This window comes from Lagenorhynchus albirostris, chromosome 1 (assembly GCF_949774975.1).
Source record: "Lagenorhynchus albirostris chromosome 1, mLagAlb1.1, whole genome shotgun sequence".
Taxonomy (NCBI): Eukaryota; Metazoa; Chordata; class Mammalia; order Artiodactyla; family Delphinidae; genus Lagenorhynchus; species Lagenorhynchus albirostris.
In genome coordinates, this window is record NC_083095.1 from 87,987,254 (window position 1) to 88,013,581 (window position 26,328).

The 26,328-nt window shown below is 42.8% G+C and overlaps 1 protein-coding gene across 1 annotated transcript in view; it reads left to right on the forward strand.

Annotated features, from left to right (window-relative positions):
- Positions 1-8,533: 8,533 nt before the first annotated feature.
- Positions 8,534-26,328, forward strand: part of SORD (sorbitol dehydrogenase) — a 35,523-nt gene continuing 17,728 nt past the window's right edge. The window contains exons 1-3 of the mRNA XM_060149155.1: positions 8,534-8,815; positions 19,074-19,107; positions 22,991-23,155. Coding sequence (XP_060005138.1) covers positions 8,534-8,815; positions 19,074-19,107; positions 22,991-23,155 — 481 coding nt within the window. The remainder of the gene's footprint in view (positions 8,816-19,073; positions 19,108-22,990; positions 23,156-26,328) is intronic.

Here is a 26,328-nt window from a genome sequence, read left to right on the forward strand (position 1 = left end):
GAAGTAACTATGAAAAATGACTGTGAAAAGTCAAGCTTCCAAACTGACATTTCAATTGGAAATTTACTATTATGTTGCCTGGTGACAACATCTTATACCACGTAAACAGTGGTTCAAACCTGACTGCATATCAACTCATGTTGAGCTTTTAAGAACCACACATGCTTTTAATGTATTATTGAAATTAAATTTGCTAATATTTTGTTCAGTATTTTTGCATCTATATTTATGAGAGAGATTGGCCTGTAATTTTCCTTTCTTGTAATGTCCTTGTCTGATTTGGGTATTAAGGTTATGCTGGCCTCATAAAACAAATTAGAAAGGGTTCCCTCTTTTTTTATTGCCTGTGTTTGGAAAATGTTATCTATACTATTTGTACCATTTGTACTTTACACAGATTTTCTTTTTGGTCTAATATATGGTCAGTTTTTGTGACTTATTTATAGATACTTAAAGGAAAGTGTATTTTCTTTTAGAAAATGTTATCTATGTTATTAATTATGCATTTTAGACCAAAGTCTTTAAGGCTCCTACTACTGTGTTTCTGTTTTTCCTTGTATATCCTGTGGTTTTATGATTTAATTAATATTCATGTTGATGCTATATTTTTTGGTACATATATTCATAACTTTGTAAACTTAATGTGAATTGCATTCTTTATCATTATAAATGACTATTATTTGTCACCTTTAACACCTGTTTGTCCTGATGTTAACCTTGCCTGATGTTAAAATTACAACCTCTGCTTTCTTCTTGTTTGCAATTGCAAAGATTTCTAAATTATTTTGTTTTGGATCCCTTGTATATGGAATAAAATTGGATTTTGCTTTGATTCAGTAAATTTCTTTTATTTTAGTAAATTATTTTGGTCCATGTATATTTATCAAATTGACATATAGTTAGTCTTAGTTCTGTCACATTATTTGATATGACGCCTTCTATTCATAGATTCTTTAAAAACTCTGAAAATGTGGTATGTGTTTTTATTTTTCTGAAAATTTGGAAAGCTTATATTTTTGTTTCAGTGGGTGTCTTTATAACTTATACACCTAATCTTCATTTCTTAGTCATTATTTTATCAATTCCCTAATTTGAACAAATAATAAAATTAGTATATTTTCTTTCTTTTAATTAATTTATTTTATTATTTATTTGGCTGCATCAGGTCTTAGTTGCAGCACATGTGATCTTCAGTGCAGCATGCAGGATCTTTTTTTGTTGTGGTGTGTAGGCTGTTTGTTGTGGCACGTGGGCTTCTCTCTTGTTGTGGCATGTGGGGTCCAAAGAGCACAGCCTCAATAGTTGTGGCGTGCAGACTCTCTATTTGTGGCGTGTGGGCTTAGTTGCCCCGTGGCATGTGGGATCTTAGTTCCCTGACCAGGGATCAAACCCATGTCCCCTGCATTAGAAGGCAGATTCTTAACCACTGGACCACCAGGGAAGTCCCTGAAATTAGTATATTTTCTTTTCTTCTCCTTCTCCTGCCCTCTATAGCCCTTTTCTTTTTGCCATAGTTTTCTCATTCATCACTCGGTTGGCTTAAGTTCATCTTCTAGTAGTTACTTCAAGAAAGGCTCATGGAAACAATATTTCTTGAGTTCTTGCATGTTCAAAAGTGTCTCACTATGCCTTTTTGGGTAAACCACAGTTGGCTGGGTATAAAATATATGGGCGACACTTACTTTCCTTGAGGACTTCCTAGGCATTGCTTCTAGCAATGAATATTTCTATGGAAATGTCTAAGCTAAGCCTGAAATTTTCCCCCCTTTTAAATGACTTGATTATTTGCCTAGGTGCAAAAGGATTCTTTATTTATCTGTGAGACCAAGTAACTGCTTCTCAGAGTTGACCTTTCCATGTTAACTTTAACTTGGATATGGTGTGATCTTTGTAGATTCAAATGTTCTTTTATTTTTGGAACATATTCTTGAATTATACATTGAAATGATTTTCTGTTCTGTTATTTTGGTTTTCTTTATCAGGAAATCCATTATGCAACTATTGGATCTCTTTTGCCTATCTTTCATATCTATCATTTAAGCTTTAATCCCTTTAAACTTCTCATTTCCATTTCATTTTGCTTACTGTCCTCAATCCTGTCCTCTATGTCCTTTGCTGTGTTTTTGGCAGGGTCTTTCTCCTTTGTGATACTTCCAATTTTGCTTTCTTTCTTTTTTTTTTTTAATTTATGTTCTTGTTTTATTCTACTTTCCTTCCTGAGGTCTTCCAGCTCACATTTCATTTCTTTCTAATATTTCAGGATTGCTTCCCTGAGCTTTTCATCTCTGCTTTATGCTGTTTTCTTATAAAGGCAAGTGCATTATTAAATTTCCCTTCATCTTTACTTTTAAATTTTTATTTCTGGAAAAGTTACAAGTACAATACAAAGTACTTTATTTCCTAACCCATGGAGTATAAATTGCCAACATGATGCCCCCTCAAAATTAGGATATTAACATTGATATATAGTATTACTATCAGCTAACCCTCAGACCTCATTCAGATTTTACCAGTTGTCCCAATAATGTCCTTTATAGCAAAAGGATCCAATTCAGAATCCTGTGTTGCATTTAAGTGGCATATCTTTTTAGTTTCCCTCAGTCTGAAATATTTCCTCAGGCTTTCTTTGACTTCCATGACATTGACATGTTTAAAGATTAAAGACCAGTTATTGTAGGATGTTGCTTAGTTTGGTCTTGTCTAATGCTTTCTCATTATTAGATTCATTTCATGCATTTTGGGCATGAATATCTCAGTAGTAATGCTACTACTAATGTTTTCTTCTCATTGTGTCCTATCAAGTGGTACAGAATTGCAATTTGCCCCATTCCTTATGGTACCAACTTTGATCACTTGATTAAGGTGATATATGCCAGTCTTCTCCATTATAAAGTTACTCTTTTCCCTGTATAATTAATTAACACTTTGTGGGTAAGTGCTTTGGATTATGTAACTACCCATTCTTTGTCAAACTTTCAAAGTGTTAATTTTTATCATTATGGAGTTGTGGTTTCCTATTTTATTCAATGGGTTATGATCTGTTACTATTATTATTTATTTTTATGCTCAATTTTTCTCTAATTTGACCAGTAGAAGTGTCTTCAGTCTGGCTTCTGTGACCTTTAATATATTTCATCATTCTTGGAATACTTCCTTACTTTCTGCCACAACAAGTTCACAGGTTCATCCTGTATGTTCCTTTCTCAGCATACTTTTCCTTTCTCAGCCCTAGATTAAGTCATTTCTTCAAGGAGACCTAGTTTCTGTTAGTGGAGAATGGTATTTAGAAGCCAAGATTTGGTGTTACATGTGCTTTTTGCTGTTGAGTATCACTGTTCCCAAGCTCTTTCAGTAGACAGAACTATGGAGTGTGTGTGTACACATACAGATATTTATATTTATTTGTCTGTCTGTATTGAAAACCATAAGTTCACACTGATCTCTTCAATTTTATCCAACACCACACAGGGTTCATTCTGTTTTTCTCTCTTTCTGTATTTGTTTTTGTTGTTGTTTTTTTGGCCACGCCACACGGCTTGCGGGATCTTAGCTCCCCAACCAGGGACTGAACCTGTGCCCTCAGCAGTGAAAGCCCAGAGTCCTAACCACTGGACCTCCAGGGAATTCCCTCTCTTTCCATACTTGTAACTTCCTTCTCTAACAGTGAAACCTTTCTCCCATCATCCTTGATATATTTACTTATTTGCCCCCTCACCAAAGCACATGCTGTCCCCAACTTACCCAGGCTCCCACACCCCACACTGGTTCCTCCTCATGGTCATCCTCTTCATCATACTCAGTCTCCCTCACCTCACCCTGAGCTGTGCTCCCCCCAGATGGACTCCTCCTCACCTTTCTAGGGCTTTGACACTCCATGTTACTACCACTCCCCTGTGAGGATGCCCTTCTCATCCCACTCAAGCTGCCACCCCCTCATTTACCCCCTCCTTACCTCCAGTGTGTAGTATGTCCACATTAGATGCCCTCAGTTTTATGACAAACTCTTCTATCACAAGTTTCATTTGCCCCCCAACAATATTTTTCTGGTGAATGTTCTTTTCATTTTTTCCCTTTCCTTTTTTCCTGTATGATGTTTGTATAGTTCCTATTACAATCCTTTATGGATAAGTAATTTCTGAATGAAGTAAATTATTCCTGACCAGCTATTTGTAGACATGACATGAAGGAAGAGGACAAGGCTAAGTTCTAGGCTAACAGGAATTTCCCCTATGACCCAGATTGTCTATAAGAGCTCTTTTAGCTCCTACTTCTCCCAGCCACAAAGATAGGCAGCTGTTGAGATGTTTATAACAGAACCTACCAGTTCTTTCCCATTGCCTCCTTGTCAACAGGATTCCTTATTCAACCCATCTTCTCTGATTCTCAGAACCAAACCAGTTCTGGAGCTTCCACCACTAAGCTATGCTCCCTGTTCTTGCTGCAAAATGGACTTTGTACCTTAAAGTGAACTCCTCACCTTAGAGAAGTATAATTTTCCAGCTTTTTCCCTGAGGTCTTCAGCCACAGACATTCTCACATTTCTTCTTGCACTTCTGCATTTTTAACAATGTGAAACACTGGAAGACCTATATATACCCCTGGGTTGGGTCCCCTTGCTCAATGTGGCCCTCCCCCACTGCTGACATTTAATGATGGTCTCCTCCCCCTTGAGGATTCCATGTGTGTGGTTCCTTCAGCAGGGAATATACACTCTCTCCTTTGTCTCACTGCTGTGACTACCTAATTCTTTCAAGTACAGCTTATACATCACTGTCTTGGAGCAAACTTTCCTTGCTTTCAAGCTAGACTGAGTTTCCCTGTTACACACTTTTGTGGTATGCTTACCTTTTTCTTCATAGCTTTTACCATTATTATGGATGAGTCATTACTTTTGTGATTATCTATTTAATAGCTTCCCCTCCCTAAAGTGGGGATTGTGTTTGTCTTGTTCATTGTCTCCCGAACACCTTGTACCTGGCATGTCGTAGATATTTATTACATATTTACTGAATGAATGGATGAATGATCCCAACCTATTATGGCTCCTATTCCCATCTTTGCACTAAAACCATTTTCCATGATCACCAATAACTTCCTTGTTGCTAAATCCACGAGATACTTTTTGGTTTCTACCTTGACTTCTCGTTAAGTATTCAACAGTTGGCCACTTCCTTCTTAAAACACTGCCTTTTCCTATTAGGGCTTCACTAATTCTCAGGATCCTTTGCTGGTCCCTCTTTCTTTTCCTCATCCCTCAGTGTTGGATGCTCAAAACTTAGACCTGAGCTGTCTCTTTTTTCATGCTACACCCTCTCACTATGTTATCTCGTTTCTCTTATTGCTTTAAATATAGTCTATATATCAGTGATTCCAAATTTAGTCTAGACTTTTCAAGCCTAGACTTTCCCAGACCCTTATATTAAACATGCCCTTATATCACGTGGTCATTTCACCTGGATGTCTCATAGGCATCTCAGACTTGGCCTATCCAAAATTACCTGCCTGATCTTTCTCCCAAACCTTCTCCTCCCTCAGTGCTGTCTATATCAGATAATTATATCTCATCCCTCCAGTTAATCATGTCAGAAATCTGAGAGTAGACCTTTCCACTACATTCTCCTCAACTTCTATAAGCCAATCCCCTACCAAGTCCCATGGAACCTACCTCAAAAATAAATCTATCCTCTTCACTCCATCTCTACTTCTACCATTTGTCTAAGTCCAAGTTATCATCCTCAGCTGACATGTGGGAGTAACCTTTAACTCCACGTCCGCTTGCTTGCACTCTTCTGTGCCAGCAGCACGGCCACCACTACCACCAAGCGCCTCTCTCCCCTGGATAGTTCTAGATTAAAATTCCTGCCCTCTTAGTTCCTTTTTCTAACCCTTCTTAATCCTTTCTTGAGATCTGCTAAAGGCAGGTATATTACTAGTTCCTTGGGGAAGCCCATTAATCTCATCCATTACATATGGATTTTACTAGTTTAACTCTCATTGGTAACCTTATTTCCAAGGTCTACAGGAAACCTCATGGTTTCTTTTTGGGTTTTTTTTGTTGTTGTTGTTTCTTTCTTTCTTTTGTTATAAATAGCCAGGTTTGAGTAATTGAATAGTTGATGACCAAATGGAGAAATCCGGAAATCAGAGTTTTATAACTGTTCTGATCTTTGGAACACTAAGGCGCCTTAGCACACTGATTTTTCTTGTTGGTATACTGTGTAAAATTCCAGATCTGAAGTAACCCTGTATCAGTGATAGGATGTTCCGTGGGCTAATGTGTCCCTTTTTCTGGATATGTGCCCCCAGAAGATATGCATCCTGTGATTTAATTTTTTAATTCCAAATACGTTTTCACAGCAGAATTTTACCGACAAGTTGTTGAAGTTATATTCAGTGGAGAGAGTGCCTAAAAGTGCCGTACTGTTTGGGAAAGTTAGGCAGAAGCCCAGAGAAGCTGTGCTAAGCAGGCCACCAGCAAAGGCAAAGCCAGCATTTTATCCCTTATTCAGTAAAATGCCTAAAAAACCTGTTGCTCACCATTGTGGATGCTGGTCTCTGTTAGGAAATTATGTAGAAATATCACAAGTTTAAATACTATAATAACAACTTGCTTTTTTGTTTTAAAAATGTCAGTTTCTTAAGAATCCTTATCAACTCACCATGTTAATTTTTCTATAAAGGGCCCTAGTCATAGAATATATTTTTGAAGGTATCTCCTGCCCTTCCAAATCTCTTGGTCCTCAGCCAACAACCTTCAAGAGAGTTTCAAAGTCCTATTGCTCAGGAGAAAACAAATACCACTCCAAGTGTGGCAGTTGTGTCATTATTTTAGTGACTCTTGCTTTGGTTCTGGTGTTCTGTTTTCTTAATTTAAAACTCAAGAAGTGTCTACTTCAAGTAGCCCTCAGCTCTTAAGCCATTCCTGGGGCTTTCTCCATCTTCAGCTTTCATTGGAAACACATTCTGGGAGACTGTGATGAAACTCCTCAAGACAAGGAGGGGAGGCTGAATTTTAAATTCAGGTGCATGAGCGAAGGCAGGCAACTCCTAGTCAGTCATCTCTCCGAGGCCTGCTCAGGAGCTGAGCGTAGGAACAACCTGGGGAACAAGCCAAGCACAGCCACACCTTGTGGGAGGTGTCTCAAAGCAAAAACAGGACTAACTCTGCAAGTCCCCTGCAAAATCCATCCCACTGCCTGTTATACCTTGTAATACGCCCCCGCTCCCCCCGCCACTTCCCTTTTTGTCGTTATTGGCATTCCAGAGCTTGATCCATGTTCATCATCCAAAAAACAATTTTGTTTTTGAGATCCTACACTGTACAGAACACTTTACCAGGTTCTGTTTAAGAAATGAGGCCTGGGACTTCCCTGGTGGTCCAGTGGCTAAGACTCTGTGCTTCCAGTGCAGGGGTCCCGGTTTCGATACCTGGTCAGGAAACTAGATCCCATATGCTGCAACTAAGAGTTCACATACCGTGACTAAAGATCCCACATGCTGAAACTAAGACCCGGGGCAGCCAAATAAGTAAATAAATAAATAAAATATTAAAAAAAAAGAAAAGAAAGAAAGATATGAGGCCTTAGCCTCAGTGGTCTTCCAGTGCATCTTCGGAAGGGATGAGTACTGGTGAAAATACAGGCTGTGTCCCATATGTGAGGCCTGCAGTAGGTGCCGCACTGAGACATCTTCAAGGCATGAGGTGCTGGGGAAGGTGTCCAGGAGGAGGTCAGAGGATCTGGTAGAGTGTCTGGAGGAGGAGGAAAGGCTGTAGGGAATGAAATCCCTACACTGTCTTCAAAGTCTGAAAAGGAGGGTGGGGCCTTTGCAGACTTAGGCCTTTCTAGAGGGCAGCTCACTCCCCTTAGAGTAAAACTTCACTATTTGTTGAAGGGGAGAGAGGCTTCAAGAAAAAATCTGGGCAGAAATCCTGCTTCTAATATAAGAAGCAGAGCTGGTTAAGAGAAAGTGGCTCACAGATTTCATTTCACAGCTCCTTTACACTGATGTGTCAGGCCTGTGGGATGACGCACCAACTCGTTCATTCACTTCTGGTGCCAGGCACTTTGTGGATGCTGGGGACATGGGGCCAACATGGACACTGCATCAATGCAGGGCCTGTTTCCCACTTGTAGACCGTGCCCCACCTGCAGCCTCAGCATTATCAATGCTAATAATAGGCCTCAGCTGCGACTAGACTTTACTGCATCAAAATCTCGGTGCTGGTCCTGAGAAACTGCCCCACATTGCCCATCCCCCTTATTCTGCAGCTAAAGTTTCAGGACTCTGGTCTGGGGGGGGTTGCCTCTGCAGACTACTTTCAGGGCAGATTGGACCCCTTGGATGTGAGATAGACAAACAGTGCAGGTGGATCTGGGTTGGCCTTTGCCACCCCTCCCTACCCCTCCCCACCCACTCCCTACTCCCTCCCTACACTCTCTACCCCTCCTTACCCCCTCCTCCCCAGCCCCCGGCCCCCCTCTCCCAATCCCCTACCCCCAATCCCCCACCCCACGCCCTTCCCTGGCTTGCCATGGGGAGGGAGCAGGGCAGTCCCGCCCCGCCCCGCCCCTCCACGCAAGCCCCGCCCCGGCTGTCAGGGACTAGGAAACCCCGCCCCGGGCCGGGCGCGCGCTCCCAGGCAAAGCCCAGCCTACCGCCCCTTATCCCCAGCTCTGCACGGGGTCGCCAACCGAACCACCTCAAGAGCTGCGGATTGCAGCCTCGGCGGACCCAAGAGGTAGAGAGCGACATGGCGGCGGCCAAGCCCGAGAACCTCTCCCTGGTGGTACACGGACCCGGAGACCTGCGCTTGGTAAAACTGGAATGGGAGTGGGAAGTCTTGCCCGTTCCTGCCCTATTCACTTCCAAGCGCAGCCGCGGTCTGAGCTGGCCAATTCCAGCGCGGTGCGGGCCCCACACTGCGCGCCCAGGCCGCCCAGATAGGATCTGGTTACCATGTTGGGGGGAGGGGCACGGTAGGCGGTTAGTTTTAAGGTGCTAAGAGCAGGGTTCTTGTCGCGTGGCCTTCTGGAACCGAGCCCAGTGGCCGGCACGTGGCCAGAACCCAGGAAGGTTGCAAAATGATTGAAGCCTTCTCCCTCCTTTGCCAGCTGCAGATTCATAGTCCAGCCTCTTGTCATTGCACTTTGCAGAAGAGATACCAGAGAGGCTGCCTGGTTTAGAGGACACGTACTGAACTTCTCTGAGTAGACAGTGCAGGGCAGAAAGGGGGGCCATAGGGACATTTAAAAGCTGTGGAACTCGTATTTAATCTTTCATGCTTGGGGCTGATAAAACCTCCTTTGCAGGATTATTATGATCAGCGGAGTACCTAGCACTTAATAGATACTCAGAAAGTGCGAGCTCCTTCCACTTTCCTGCCAGCACAGGCCTCCATCTCCAAGACTCTTGGTGTTCGCCATGCCTGTTCCAGATTTCTGGATCTTTGATAGTCTTCATGTTCTAAAGCTCCTTTCCTCCTTACCTCCCGTAGTCCACATTTGGTTCATGTTCCAGCCATTTTCCTTCCTGATGCTGCTCCCCTGTCCCTTTAAGAGCATTATGTGTGTGTCTTCTCCACTCCAGATCCTGCCTCTGCTCAGTGGCTCATGGGGCCAAAGTTCTGGGAGCTGCAGAGTCAGCCCTGTGGTTGTGCCAGGGCTCCCTTGACAGAGCCCTTCGCAGGCGGGCCTGGGCAGTGGGTATGTGGGACCAGTGCCGGCCATCTCTGCTGTTCCCTAGCACTTCCTTCCCCCTCACAGAGAACATGCGCCAGGGTCTAGATTGGAGAGACTCAGAAAAGTATCCAGATTAGCAGTTCTTGACTGTTTGAGAATCTGTGGTCTCTCTCCCCACAGAATGCAAACAGATGGAGTTTGGCAGCAGTTTCAGAGAGTTCATGGACTTCCTTTAAGCCTCTCCTTCATAGACCCTCTAGAGGTCTCTGAACCCCAGACTAAGAACTCCTGCCCAGAGCCAACTCATCATTTCCTCAGCTGGGAAAGTGCCATCTCCAAGCTGACAGGCTTCATTAGTTAACAGAGCCCAGAAAAGAACCCAGAAGTTCAGACTCCCATTCCAGTGTTCTTTCTACTCCCCTTGGAGCTTCCACCCAAGGTCCTGAATTAAAGTGACACTATTAGTTTTTATTGCTGCAAATGCCAGATGGTATTATGAAGAAAGGAAAGTGGTACAGCTCTACACAGCTTACAGAGTGATTTCAAGCTCAGTCCTGCATTCTACAAACATTTACTAGATGAGAGGGTGCCTGCCATGTGCCAAGCACTGGGCTGGGGGTCCAGAGAGGAGGAGGAGAACACAGCCCCTACCCCCAAGCTGCTCTAGGGAGTCAGACAGATGCTGTAAACAATAAAACTGTGTGAGGGTTTTGATGGAGCATAGAGAGTAAAGGCCTCACAGGGTGCCCTTGGCCCAGGGTAGAGGCTCTGGAAGAGATGGATGCTACTTAGCTGTTTCTTGGACGGAAACTGGGGGTCATTCATGTAAGTGGAAGAGCAAGTGCAAACTAAGTGAAGTACAAAATCGCAAGTCTTGTTTACCGGTCCTGTAAATAGTGTGATGCACTGAATGCACCGGTGGTGAAGCTGGAGAGGTAGATAGGCCCTGCCTCTCCATCTGCTCAGGGCCTGCCTGAAAGTCATGTACCTAATAATGAGCAGAACTGTAATTACAACCCCAGTATCTGCTTTACCTTAATTCCTAAACTCAGGCTCTCCCACTGCTCAGCCACTGTTTATGTGGCTCAGTAGAACAAAGCCTTGAATAAAGAAGAGGGAGGGTGGGGAGGCTCACCTACAGTTGGTCTTTTCAGCTGTGCCTTAGAATCCCCTCCTGACTGAATTAGGGGCTGGGTTGGGGTGAGTGTATCCTAAAGAGATGAGAATGTGATAGGCTGGAGAATGTAGCTTATGGTTGTGGGATGTGTACGCTAACTGGGTGAAAGGGTTCATTCAGGGTGGATTCAGGAGGACCCCAGCTCTGTTGGAGGTGATGGGGTTCATTTACTAGACAAAGGAGAGTAGATTAAAATGATGAGATCAGGCTTGAATTTAAGATGTCTCTGGGACAGGACATTTTGGGGTCTCTGAGAAATTACCTTGGTTCTAGGGATCTGGAGACACTTGTAACCCAACACAGACCCTTCTGGCCCTCACCACTCCTTCCTGAGCATGGTCGTCCCCCAGCGCCTCCATAGGGAACTCCCTGGTAGGGTATCTCTGCCCTTGCACCCCCTTCCTTAAAGCAAATAGGCTAAGTGGTTTGGGGTTGAAATGGAGTTAGACCTGGGCCACTTGAAACTTGTCCCCTACCTACCAGGAAGGAAATCTGACACCCAGCCTTCCTCCTACCTGCCTGTGGAGAAGGCAGGATTCCCTTTTCTTTCTCCAAGCTGTGGCTGCAGGGAAGGAAAAATTAAACTCCTTCACTACTAGGTAGCTAGTGATCACCACAGTCCCAGCAAGGGCGGAGGCAGTGCCCCGTGGCCTGGGGACTTGGGCCTGCACAGTGGTTTGGGCCTTGGGGCATTTATAAGTTGGGTGGTAAATCAGAGAGGGTGGGAGTGTATATACACATGTATATACTGAGAGACTGTCCATTTCTTTATATCATTCCTTATCATGAGGACTTAGGACTCCTATATCCCCTCTTCCCCACACACACACCATTTTAAATAGAGAACGTGTGGACTTTTAAGGAGCAGTGGAAGAGGCGACCAAGCTGATGCATAGAGACGAACAGCCTATCAGCAAACAGTGTCAGCTGGCTGAGATCTCTTCAAATGGAAACAGTAACGAGGTCACAAGCCAGGTTGGGGCCAGAGTGGAGTTTAGCCCCAGCTCTACTGCTTCTGGTTGTATGACTTGCCAAATTACTTTCTGCTTCAGTTTTCTGTCTGTATGATGGGGATGATAGTAGTACTCACCTCTGGGTTGTGTGAGGATTAGATAGTATCGGGGAGTAAGAAATTTTCCTCTACCCTTCTAGGTTCTTCTGGCAGGTCTAAGAATTAAATTGACATGAGACAGGGGAAAAACAAAAATTTATTAACATGTATACATGGGAGAGGCCCAGGAAAACTGAGAAAGTTGCCAAAATGTCCAAAGCCCTCACCCTAAATACCATCCTCAGCTAAAGAGAAAAGAAGATGTTGAGGGCGGGGAGAGTCACTTATGGGAGGTTGCCAGGAAAAGCACAGAAAACAAGGGTAAGGTTGTTATACAGTTTTAAGTCATTGCCTTCTCCACTGATGAGTTTCTAGAGATTAGGTCATACTCCTCTTTTTGGTACTTTGAGGGAGACACCCTTATAAGTGGAGATTTCCCTTACAAATCTGTCACTTGGGTTTTCCGAGCTTTTCCCAAATCTGCTGTTTCTTAAAAAAAATAGCCAGCTTAAAATAATTAATATGCCCTAGAGACATATTTTGGGATGGCAAATTCTGCTCCCCTACAGAATTCTCTCTCTGAATTACTAGTTCATAGAGTTGGGATATCAAATAGTCAAATTAGTTTTTCTTTGAAGAAGCTGTTTGATGGGATAGTTTGTGCTTCACAAAGTATCAGAGATGAAGGACCAATTTTATTTTTATTTCCTGTTGGCCATGGACCAATATGTTTGTACCAACATTTGGATGCTGCAGCAATGTCAGAATGCTGTAAACATTTCTAAATGCTCCTATCAATTTCTGTGCATATTGCATCACCTATCAGGGCCAGTCCATGGAGCATACTGAGTACACGTTATCTCCCTTATTCTTGATGGCCAGCTCTATCCGATTCCAGGCATCTGGACAGGGAGAACAGGAGCAGCGAGGTGGACACCATGCAGGGGATGTAGTCACATTTTTGTTTTATGATTAGCTGCATGAGAAGAGAACAAGTTAAAGGGAAAAGAATCATTTCAGAGTGATGGGTTAATGTTGTTTAATTACAAAGGGCAGAGAAAATAGTGTGTCAGCATCAAGTTTAAACATTAATCAGAGTACCATGAAGATATTTCTTAGAGGTTTTGCTCTGTGAGGAAATGTATTATGCCAGGTGTCAAAAGAATTGCTTTGAATCTGTAATGATATTTCAAAAAGTAAGATAATTCTGTATCTGTAATACAGCACATTCAAGGCATCCCCTTCTTGCATATACACATTGCTGTTAAGATTTTGGGTGAGGAGGAGGGGATTGTAGAAAGAGGAATGGTCCTAAATGTCAGGTCTCTCCCTGGTTTTGCTACTAGTAGACAGAGCTGCTTGCTTCTATAGAATCAAATTAAAGGGCCCTGAAAGGCTTCAAGGAAAAGCTGGGTTAAACTGGGAGATTACTGTGAGTGAGGAAATGCAGGCCACTTAACCCTTTAATACCTGAGCTAGACTTATAAGTCAGAGGCAGTTGAGGCTGAAAACAGAATCTAAAACTCCTTCAGAAAAAGAGAAAACTAGGTAGTAGCAAATAGCCTAAAGAAATGCCTCTTTCACTTTCATCTTAATTATGTTTCAACAATAAAACAAAACCCAACCAGATAAACAATAGGCAGTTAAATCCAGCAAATACTGCCATCTCTGCCAACTCCTGTGGAAGGGCAGTGCCTTTGTCTGCAAAAGGCCAAGATGTAGAAAGCTAACATTTTCCCCTAAAAGCAGGAGGAACAGTAAACAATACCACAAATAGGATTTTAACATTTTATGTAATAAGTCCCAGCACTACTAAGAGACCTGGTAAAAGTAACCCTGTTCTGTGGGGAAAACTAGAATTATGGATGGATGTGGGGAAAATTTCTTTTAAAATTGCATGATAGAGAAATTACGGAGGAAAAATACGTACTCATGTATACCGTATTGGCGTCCACTTGTTAAGTCTTTTAGTGTGGCTGTTAAAGCTGGCAGTTTTCCCCAAACCAGATTTACAAGAAGAACATTAATTGTTGGAGAAAATATGGTTGGATTTTGTGAAGTGATATTCAGCTCAATAATGTTTTAGAAATGTAAATGTTCAGTTACATAGACCTGAACACAATGAGCACTTAATCAGTGATACTAATAGGCTAGAGCATCCAACCAAGCTCAGAGTCTTCATATTTTCGCTTTAAATAAAGAAGCATCTAATAGGTTCATGTATAGTTATGTTCATACATTTTGAATTAGGAGGAATTTTTTTATAGTTTATTTATCACAGCTGAGAAATAATCCTTTAACCATCCCATAGGGATTCAATTGTAGGTGCTGGGGAAACTCAGGAGAGGAAGGATGGTGAGGATAGGGAAGGCTTTTTTCAGGAAGTCATTGTTTCTCTCCATGTTCGTGATTCATGTTCATGAGTCTCTGTCCCTGACCCATGCCTGATCCCCAGTCCCAGGAGTACAGCGACCTATTGGACAACCCCACCTGGATGTCCCCCGACACCACAATCCCAACACACCCAAACCTAAAATCTCCCTGAGTTCCCACAGGAATTAGAAAGTCATTCTAGATGTCTCCCTTCCCCTCACTTCCCACCTCCTGTGCCATCTCAGTGAAGAAGGAGGGGAATCGGCCAGTGGAGAAATGGCCCCCTTGAGGTGAGGGAGTGAGTGTGCGGTGGTTTGGGAATTGCAGGAGGTTTGCAAGGAGGCAGGTAGCCCGCAAAATGAGGGGTTTAGGATTTTGCAGGGCCACTGGGCACTTTAAATGAATTTGCATTTTAGAAAGATTGTTATCAGCAGGAGGCTGGTTGGAGCCCAGAGAGCCTGGGCTGGAGGCTGGAGACTGGCTCAGTGAACTTTGGGAGAGTGTCTGACCCTTCTACTTTGACCCCGAGTTTGCCAGGACAGGACCAATGCGGCTAGAACAAAGCCTTTTAGGATAAAGTGGCCAAATGGGAAACCTTTGGATTTTCCTCCCACCTTCAAAACACCCTTCAAGCCCTGAAGGGAGGGGGAAAGTTGAGGAGGGAGGGAAGCAAAAGTAAGATTGTCTGCTCCGCTCTCCTTAAGGGTGTAGGGCAGCCAGCCAACAGGTTGACAGGAGACCTGGCAGGCAGAGCAGGTGGCAAAGGTGGGCTGCAAGGACCTAGGGCAAAACTGGCCGCTTTCTCCTAGCCCTGCCTGTTGTCCCTTACTCTAAGGCAGGGAGTATGGCTTTTACACTCAACTGATAGAATCAAGCCTAAAAACACTGCTGGAATCCTACTTGACTTTCTTCTGAATTCCAGCCTTTTAAGGAGCAGTCAAGTTCTCTTAATATAGACGTGAAAACAAGAGAAATACAGCTTTTCCCCAAAACAATTTTTAAAAACTACCCTTTTCAAGAGGAAACGGTCAGGGTTGTCCAGAGCTGGTTCAACCGTATTGTGAGCTGATTATACAGAAAGGATTTTGATTTTATTTCTTTTATAATAAGAGCTAATTTATTTACTGTGAGTCGGGCACTGTTTTTGTTTTGTTTTGGCCGTGCTGCATGGCTTGTGGGATCTTAGTTCCCTGACCAGGTATTGAACCCTGGCCCTTGGCAGTGAGAGCGAGGAATCCTAACCAGTGGACTGGTGGGGAATTCCCAAGGGCACTCTATTTTATGATTATCTTCATTATACAGGGGAGGAAATTGAAGGCACAAAGAGGTTATGTAACTGCCCCGAGGTCACACAGCTCCTGGAGGGGAGCCTGGGTTTCAGCACAGACAGCGATTCCAGAGTCTGAGTTCTTCACCACTGTACCAGCTATGTTGTCTGGAGGAGGGAAAGGGCATCTTCTAATTTCTCCTCATGTTGAGGCCATTGCTGCAATCCAGGCAAGATGTACTGAGGGTGTGAACTCAGATGTGCAGCTGGAAGTTGAGGAAAGGGGGCCAATAGTGTATATTCAGGAAATATATATTTAAGCTAATTTGAGAAAATATATTTAGGAAAGGCAAGATAACATTTAGGATGTGAGAGGCACTTGAGATGATTCTGTGTTCCCACAGAGAGTTCTTTCTGAAGTATTTCCGTGATTTATTTGTGGTGGTGGTGCTGGTGGTGGGGAGACCTGAAGGTCATGGAAAGGAGAATATGTAAGTTAAGTATTTCAGTGAAAAATGCTGTAAAACTTACATAACTCAGTAAAGAACGATTACTCAACTCCTCTTTATCCCCTTGTCACTATCACTCACAGAAAGATAAGAAATCCTGTTCAGGAAACTATGAATATGCCTGATTACAAAACCTTTGGGAATGAAGAAAGGGGGCAGGGGGTTAAAAGTGAAAGTTCCCGATCTCAGAGGAGCTAAGAAATTTTGATACATGAAAAATAGGATAAATGAAAGAATATCACCACCGTAATCTGAGACAGAAAAGGAGATTAAGTAAACAGGATTTAGCCAACATCATACCAAGGAACCATAAATGAAAAGCAGGGTTTTTTTAGTAACCATGCTGTAATAACTTTTGAAGACCTTGTGAGCCCTGCAGCCACGCTTAGGATAATATTTACAAACTTAGAGACTGGTCTTAACATGGTCTAGTGCTTAGGTGGCATGTCTCCTGCAGAGAAGGGAGACAGGAGCCAAGCTGAGCTGTAAGGGTGATTAGAATCAACAAGAAAGAGAAAAAAAAGTTGGTTTTCAGGGAGAGGTATTTAAGTTCTCCATAATGTGTGTTCTGCTACTAAGGAAAAACCAGGTTATCGGCACAGCACCCTCTGGTGTCCAGGAGAGACGCTGCAGCTTTGCCCAGGTGGTAAGGGCAAAGTTGGTCAGCTCCGTTAATTCCAACAGACATTTACAGTAGTAATCTCTAGTGACCCAAGGGCAACTTGGTGTCCCCAACTGTGGCTTTGAGTTTGGATCTTACCACCTTTCCACCCCAAATGGGGTGTTTGGGCCTGGCCTGGTTGGAGCCAAGGATGTGAAGAGTATGCTGTGGAATTCCCAGTGCCCGGGAAGCTGCCTACTAGTGTCTTTAGGGGGCTATGAGGGTGGGGGAGAGTACAGTTCCATGTTTGAAACAAAAGGCCTTACTTACTCTTTAGTTTCAATTTAACCTGCAATTTAAAATTTTACTCTGTGTAACAGAAGCAGAACTTTACACAGCAGTCCCTGATACTGTGTAATGCCAGACGTGGAACCAGCAATTTTGAGAAAGGTTTTGGTGACAGCCAGCTATCCGGAGTTGCCGGTCCTAGATGGATTCCCTCCTTCCCTCCCTCCTTTCCTTCCTTCCTTCTTTCCTCTCCGCCTTCCAAATTTATTAAGAGATGAAAAAGCTGCCTCTTGACCCCACGTGATGCTGCTTTGGATGCAGCTCCATCATTTACTACCTTAGTGTTACTATAGACAAATTGCTAAATCTCCCCATTCCTCAGCCTCATCATACAAAAAATGGGGTAATAATAAAGGCACTACATAGGATTGTCCTACGGATGAGCTGAGGTGATGCATACACAGCACTTAGCACAGGACCTGACAAAAGGAAGTTGGTCAGTGTTAGCTAATCAGCATTAGCATTATCCCTTTGACCTTTGTTTCACTGGAGACAGGGAGTTCAGATAAGCATTGAGCTGTTACAACAGAAAGGGCTGGTAATCTCCAATGAGCAAGAACCTCAGACTTCCTGTGGAAATACTGTTATGGAGGGTGATTATTTAACCAGTGCAAGCCCCCCAGGTTTGGAGCAGGGCACTGTACCTGGTGCCAGAGATGGAAGGCATAGTCTTTGGTAACTAGGTACTTATCTTGCTAGCAAAATAGCCCTAGGATTATTATTATTTTTTTATATTGGAGTATAGCCGATTGACATGTTGTGATAGTTTCAGGTGCACAGCAGAGCGACTCAGCCATACCTATAGATGTATCCATTCTCCCCCAAACTCCCATCCCATCCAGGCTGCCACATAACACTGAGCAGAGTTCCCTGTGCTATACAGTAGGTCCTTGTTGGTTAACCATTTTAGTGTACATGTCGATCTCAAACTCCCTAACTATCCCTTCCCAGCCCTACGATTATTTACTGCTACCCATAAAAGTATCTGGGGGAGGCCTTCTGAAGGAGGCAAGGTTTGAGCAGTGCTTCCTCCCAGAGCAGTGTGCATTAGGCCCAGTTCCAAAATACTCATCCCCTGATTGACTTTCCTTACATCACCACTGAAGGAGAAAAGGCAGATTCTACCTTGGGGGTGCAGTGGGATGCAGTGAGGCAGACTTGGGAGTCAGACACACCTGGGATTAGACCTGGTTTATCCACTCTGGCCATATGACCTTGACCAAGTTATTTAACTTCCTAGCCTCAGGTTTCTCATCTACAAATGGTGGCCATGTGCCATGATGTATGTAAAGCCCAGTAGACTGTCTGGCACAGTATGTACAGTGAACACTTTTTTACATCCCTTCTCCCTCTTCTTGCTTGGCTGCCTTCAAAGAATTAATAAAATGAACACTTGGATTTGGCTACTCACTGCCTTTCCTCCCTGTCACCAGGAATTTCCTAGCCAGTTGGCAGTGGGAAAAAAGCTTGGTAAATTATCATCATCCTCATCATAAATAGCTGTGAACACTAGATTGCTTTTTAACTCGGTGAGAGTGGGCAAAATGCAGGTCCTATGTGTTCCCAAGGGGCCTCTAAAACACCACATGGGAGGTTTTGGAAGAGAGTAAGTAACAACTATTGGTCTGTGCACTGATGTGAATGAGCGGAGCACACACACTTTCTCCAACCTGTCTAGAGACAAAAACCCTCCTGTGCAACTGCCAGAAACACCTCATCCTTGCCCTGTATGAGTTTGCCAGACCAAACAGATCAGTATTTAAGGATATATTTTCCACATTCCATATTAGAGACCCAGAAGCATCCTTTCTCCCAGGGTGTGCAAGTAGTATACTTTTTCTTGGTCCACGGCAAATTGCACCAGTGGGTGGGATGAGGTCAGAAGTTAGAGTCAGCAGTATTCAGGGTAGCCCCTCAGGCATCCACCCAGCAGCAGTATGGTCTGAGTCTGTGTTAATTATAAGAAGAATTATTTGAATGAAACTTTAATTTAAAAAAAGATTGAAAATGTTCATAAGGTAAAGTTGTTGTGCATACTAAATGGTTTTTCTATTTTGTTTCCTTTAGGAGAACTATCCTATCCCTGAACCAGGCCCAAATGGTAGGTCCTGGGAATACTTGCCTTATATTTTATTGTTCCTTATTGTTTACCCTGGAGACACATGTGCATTGCTCATTTAGCCCTCTTTTCCTACTGTTTATTACTTAAAAGCCTCCATTAAAAACTATGCTTTTGGGCTTCCCTGGTGACGCAGTGGTTGAGAGTACGTCTGCCGATGCAGGGGACACAGGTTTGTGCCCCGGTCCGGGAAGATCCCACATGCCGCGGAGCGGCTGGGCCCGTGAGTCATGGCTGCTGAGCCTGCACGTCTGGAACCTGTGCTCCGCAACAGGAGAGGCCACAACAGTGAGAGGCCCGGATACTGCAAAAAACAAAAACAAAAAAAAACTATGCTTTTGTTAGGCTTTCAACGTAGTCCATTGTCCCCAGCGTGACTGGATAGATTCAATCTGGCTGCTACATGAAATAAAAGAAACAGTGGTAGAACCAAGAGAGTTACCGTATCAAACTGCTGACTTCTCCCAAAGAGTTTTTGGCATAAAATTCTTCAATTTATGGACCAAAGGCAGAATTGTTCCTGTTTTGAACTAATGACAGAGTTACTCTGTCCTCTTTAAGCCAGAGGTTGGCTTATATTTGTGTGGCTTATATTTGGGTGGCTGAATCATGTCCTAACCCTAATCCAAACTTTGAAATGGAGTGAGTCTATAGATCTTAATCTTTTAATTACAAAAGGGAACACCCAGGAAGGTCCAGGAAGACCAGGACCTTCTGTCCAGTGGGGATGGGAGGGGCTCCATGCAGTCCTACCCTACTACCCTAATCAACCAGGAGCAGAAATCGGGTGAGCACACTGGGGCAGGGTTCCCTTCACCTTTGCTCCACTCCTTCTGGCCGAACCTGCTGAGCTGAGCTGACATGCACGTTTCCTGTACTTTTGGAGGTCATGCCACCCTCTTAGCTATGGCAGATCACAACTGACAGTTCTCTAATTCCTTCCATCTCTGGAGTCCCACAGCAGGAAGTGAGGCTGGTGGTAAGGGGCAAAGTGTCTATAGATAGCTCATCCCACACCCAGCCACTCGATTCTCTTTCTGTCCTTGATGAGTTGGGGGTGTGCTTCCCCACCTTGTCCCACCTTACCCCAGAACTGTGGCTTCTGTGTGAACATCAGATTGAAGGCAGCTTTCTTAGAGCCTCTAGAGCTTTGCTACTCAAAGACCAGTTGGGTTACTGATCTATAGCAATAAGAATACAGACAATAGCTGTTTCTATCAGTGTTTACCAAGTAATGTATATTTAAGGCTCAGTGTTTTTACTGAGATATTACATTCAGAGAAGTGAAAGAGACACTTCATTGTGTTCTGAAAAGTTGGTGTGGATTCCAGAGGTGGCAAAAAAAAGGGGTGTGTGTGGCTGTTTTGGATCCAAAGGATCCTTTACTGTTTCTCTCTCTGGAGCAGCATTCTTCTCTCTTTCTTGCCGTCCTTGAATTGGAAGGGGAAATGATGGTAAATTTCAGCTAGAGTTCTAGCAACTCAAATTTAATCTCTTATTATAAATTGGTAACTTCACAAGAGGAAACTCTGAGGTAATTTTCCTAACTTGGATGACTTTTCCCTACCTTTGAACTCAGGATCCACCCTGCTACTTCTTACTCTGTTCACCAAAGCCAAGGATGAAGGAAGTTCTACAGAGCCACACCTGTTGGATCTCCCATGGTTTGTGGCAAGGGCAGTGTGTAAGACATCTGAGTGCAGAGCAGAGCTTTGGGTATCTTTGTCTTTCTAAGGCAGAACTTTTTCTCAGGGAGATATTTTGTAATGTGGTAAACTCAGTCAGACTAGACCAGTAATCCTTTGGGATTTAATTCAGCAAAGGGGCTCAGTAGCATCATTATTGTAAACTTGGAAAACTGACAAAAACAATATCACCAAATCTCACTGTATTCAAAGCTGTGAAGGAGAAATGCCAGTTGAAATCTTTGGATGGTTTAAATTAAAGGTGCACTTTTGAACAAAATAACAGGCATGAAGAACTCAGCCTGATAGCACACAAAGTATTGGCAAGCCTAGATTGTGCCAACCTCTCATGAATGGTTAAGAATCAAGCATAGCATATTAATTGTCTGGAAACAGTTATCTCCTAGAAAACAGTTTTTTTCTCTTAGGTAGTTGACACACTTCTTCCTACTAATAATATCTTTCATTCGGTACTAATCAGAGTTCTCCAGAGAAACAGAACTGAGAGAAAAGTTATTATTTATATTTATTTATATATAGATTTACTTTGATATAGAGAGAGACAGGGTGGGGGAAGCTGCCTAGTCTGAAATTTGTAGAGATAACCAGCAGGTTGAAACTTCAGGTAAGTCTTGTGGAGAATTCCATCTCCTTCAGGAAACCTCAGAATTCTTTTAAGCCCTTCAACTGATTGGAGGAGGCTTATCCACAGTGTGGAGGGTAATCTGCTTTACTCAGAATCTACTGGTCTAAATGTTTGTTTTATTGAGGTATAATTGACATATAACGTTATATTAGCTTCAGGTGCACAACATAATGATTTGATATCTGTATATATTGTGACGTGATCACCACAATGTCTAGTTAACATTTGTCATCACAAATAGTTACAAATTTCTTTACCTGTGATGAGGACTTTTTTTTTTTTGGCTGCATTGTGCGGCATGTGGGATTTTAGTTCCCCGACCAGGGTTGAACCCGTGCCCCCTGCACTGGGAGTGCAGAGTCTTAAACATTGGACCGCCAGGGAAGTCCCAACGAGAACTTTTAAGATCTATTCTCTTAGCAACTTTCAAATATGCGACACAGTATTATTAACTATAGTCACTATGCTGTATATTACCTCCCTATGACTGATTTATTTTATAACTGGAAGTTTGTTCCCTTTGACCTCCTTCACCCATTTCACCCACCCTCCACTCCCTGCCTCTGGCAACCACCGTTTTCTGTATCTATGGAGCTTGGTACGTTTTTGTTTTGTTTTGGTTTGGGTTTTGGTTTTAGATTCTGCATATAAGTGAGATCATAAGGTATTTGTCTTTCTCTGACTTACTCACTTAGCATAATGCTCTCAAGGTCCATCCATGTTGTTGCTTTTTTTTTTCTTTTTTTTTAAAATTTATTTATTTATTTATTTATTTTTGGCTGCATTGGGTCTTAGTTGCTGTGCACGGGCTTTCTCTAGTTGCAGCAAGCAGGGGCTACTCTTCGTTGCGGTGCGCGGGCTTCTCATTGCGGTGGCTTCTCTTGTTGAGGAGCATGGGCTCTAGGTGCGTGGGCTTCAGTAGTTGTGGCTCGCGGGCTGTAGAGTGCAGGCTCAGTAGTTGTGGCACACAGGCTTAGTTGCTCCGCAGCATGTGGGATCTTCCCAGACCAGCACTCGAACCTGTGTCCCCTGCATTGGCAGGTGGATTCTTAACCACTGCACCACCAGGGAAGTCCCAAGATTTCCTTTTCTTATGACTAATAGTCCATTGTGTATATATGCCACATTTACTTTGTCCATTCATCCATCAGTGGACCCTTAGATTGTTTCCATATCTTGACTATTGTAAAGCTGCAATGAACATGGATGTGCTTAAATGTTAATCACATCTAAAAAACACCTTCACAGCAACATCTAGCATTTGACCAAACAACTGGGCACTGTATCCAAGCCAAGCTGATGCATAGAATTCACCCTCACATGCAATTATTTTGCTCTGTGGAAGCTTTCTTGCCTTACAAGACTTAATCAAGGTTGCTGTTTAGCTTGTTTTTCTCTGTGATCTAAATCTTGTACCTGGCCTTTGAAACCAAGCCCTCTCCTTCATCCAGAGGAAAAACTCCAGGGTGCCTCAGAGGGACAGAGAGGTCCTTCCCTCCCTCACTTGTTTTTTCCTTCTCCTTTATTTTATCAGAGGTGCTGCTGAAGATGCATTCTGTTGGAATCTGCGGCTCAGATGTCCACTACTGGCAGCATGGTCGAATTGGAGATTTTGTTGTGAAAAAGCCAATGGTGCTGGGGCATGAAGCCTCAGGAACAGTCGTAAAAGTGGGATCATTGGTCAAACACCTAAAACCAGGTCAGCAAAGCCCTTCAGCCAATGGATTTGTTTATTCATTCAACAAAAATATCTGTACGTGATTTCTCAGGGTCAGGCCCTCTGTTAAACACTGGGGATACAGCAGTGAACAAGACAGTCTCAGTTCCTACACACATGGATCTTATGTTCCGCAGGAGAAGGCAGCTGGGACAGACAGTAAATTAATCAAAATTGTGTTGAGGGCAGCAGAGGAGAATACAGGGTGCGATCAGTGTATACTACCCTCCAGACGCCTGGCTTGTCTGAGGAAGGACAATTAGTTCAACACCTGAAGGCAAGTAAGAAATAAGCCAAGTAAAGGGGAGGGGAAAAACGTTCCAGCCACAGGAACGACAGAATGCCTCTACATGCTAAGAACCAGGGCCTTCTATGCAGCATTGATCTTATTGGATGACTGGGAAACCACCAATATTTTTCTAGATTTGCTTAATTCAGGGAGGAATTCTCAGCTGTGGCAGATTGTGATGTTCCCCAACTCAGTGAATTAAATCCAAGCTGTCTTAGAATAGCCAGCTGTTGACTTTAACCTTCCTTTCCTGATGAGGCCACTTAATAGCCTGGGGATGATGGATTATTTGGGGGAAGGAGGGAGTTCTCAGGAGGTGCCGTCCTGTGTTATAAGGCTCTCTGAGCCTGGCTGCATGGTGAGGGATCCACTAGCTCTGAAGAAGCTAGACATGTGTCTCATTTGGGAATGTTAAGTCAGGCCCTTCATTTGTCATCAGTGAAGTCGAGAAAGCCCCTGAAGTTTTGCAGGGTTATCCCAAAATGGAAGGTTCATAGCTTCCAACAGCCACTGATTGGTTCTTACCTGTGGGACAAGGTCTCTAAATATAAGTCGTAATAGGAAGTGGGCTTCTCTAAATTTAAGTTATAACAAGCGCTTAATCAGCATCTACAATGGGTCCAGCTTTGTGCCCAGTGCTTTGGAGGATATAGAAAATTGAGAAGGTATGATCCCTGGATGCTTCAGTTTAGTTGAGGAGACCAGATATCAGGATATACATAAATACTTATATACATAAAAACCTATATATATATACATGTGATTATTTTAAGTTGCTGATCTCTTAAGTTTAAATGCATTTTAACAATCCTTCATTTTTACTCCCCCAATCCAATGTTCAATGTTTTCAACATCATATTTTACATATTTTTGTTTTGTGTATCCCTTAATTTCTCATTATGGATATAGATGATTTTACTACTTTTGTCTTTTAACCTTCCTCCTATCTTTATGAGTGATTGATCTACTATCTTTACTGTATATTTGCCTTTAACAATAACATTTTTCCTTTCATAATTTTCAAATTTCTAGTTGTGGTTTTATTTTCCACTTAATGAAGTCCCTGTAACATTTCTTGTAAAGCCATTTTAGTAGTGCTGAACTCTTTTAGCTTTTGCTTGTTTGGAAGACTCTTGATCTCTGTTTCAAATCTGAATGATAGTCTTGCCAGGTAGAATATTCTTATTCCTGGTTGTAGATTTTTCCCTTTCATTACTTTCAATATATCGTGTCACTCCTCTCTGGTCTGCAGAGTTTCTGCTGAAAAGTCAGCTAGCTGATAGTTTCATAGGAGTTCCCTTGTATGTCACTAGTTCCTTTTCTCTTTAAGTTTTGCTTTGGGTTGATCTTGTTTGAGAGTCTGTACTTTCTGGACCTGCATATCTGTTTCCTTTCCCATGTTAAGGAAGTTTTCAGCTATCATTTATTCAAATAAGTTCTCTGCCTTTTTCTCTCTCTCTTCTTTTTCGAGGACCTTTATAATGTGAATGTTAGTATGCTTGATGTTCCAGAGATCTCTTAAACTATCCTTGTTTTTTAAAATAAATAAATAAATTTATTTATTTATTTATTTTGGGCTGCATTGGGTCTTCATTGATGCACAGGGGCTTTCTCTAGTTGTGGCGAGTGGGGGCTACTCTTTGTTGCGGTGCATGGGCTTCTCATTGCAGTGGTTTCTCTTGTTGCGGAGCACAGCCTCTAGGCATACAGGCTCAGTAGTTGTGGCTCGTGGGCTCTAGAGCGCAGGCCCAGTAGCTGTGGCACACGGGCTTAGTTGCTCCACAGCATGTGGGATCTTCCCGGACCAGGGCTCGAACCTGTGTCCCCTGCATTGGAAGGCAGATTCTTAACCACTGTGCCACCTGGAAAGTCCCAAACTATCCTTTTTTTAAAGAATTTTTTTTTCTTCTACTACTCTGTCTTCCAGCTCACTGATCCATTCCTCTGTATCATCTAATTTGTTGATTACTTCTAGTGTTTTTTGGTTTTGTTTTGTTTTCTTTTTGGTGGAAAGGAAAGCTTGCTTTATTTTGGATGCGGGCAACCAAGGTGCGGGGAGGGGGGGGGAGGGCGGACGCCTGTCCAAAGGCCGACTCCTCCCTCTGACAATCAGTTGGCTACAGCTTTTATAGACAGAGGGAGGGGGCTACATGCAAAAACAGCACAGTCGGCTCTGACAGTCATCTTGAAACTAATCATGAGGTGGTCTGATCAGGGTCATCTTGATTTAAGTACATTTAGGCTTCAGTTCCAGGGTCGGTTTGTTCCCATTTCCTTGAAGCCAGTTCTCGGAGTTGTGGCAGCTTATGTCATGGCTTCAGTCTGGTCATCATGTAGTTAATATTTTCCACCTGGAAGGGGGTTTCAGTATCTATAAGACAGCTCACAGGATATGGCTCAGAATATTACCTATAGCCCTTGAGAAGGAACTAAAGTTCCTTGAGTATGCTTAATGACTAAATTATTATTATTTGTTCTCCTTTGACTGTTTTCCTTTGTTTCTGCATTTTCTCACTTCTCTCATTAAACTTATTCTTTGGCTGAAGTTTTTCCACAGACCAAAGGTAGGCTGAGGACATGGGGAGAAGGACCATAGTAGGGTCCTGCTCTGTTTCAACATTGTCAGATCATATTAAAAAATGTTGTCTATAGGGAACCCCTTTTAAAATATAAATATTTAAATAGATTACAAATAAAAATATATAAAACGTTAGCATGCACACACTACTCAAGAGAAAGCCAGTGACTATATTAATATCATAAAACATGTAATTCAGAGCAAAGAATATTACAAGGGATAAAGAGAAGTATTACAAAAATTCACCAGAAAGACATAATAATTCTATATTGATGTACCTAGCAGTAA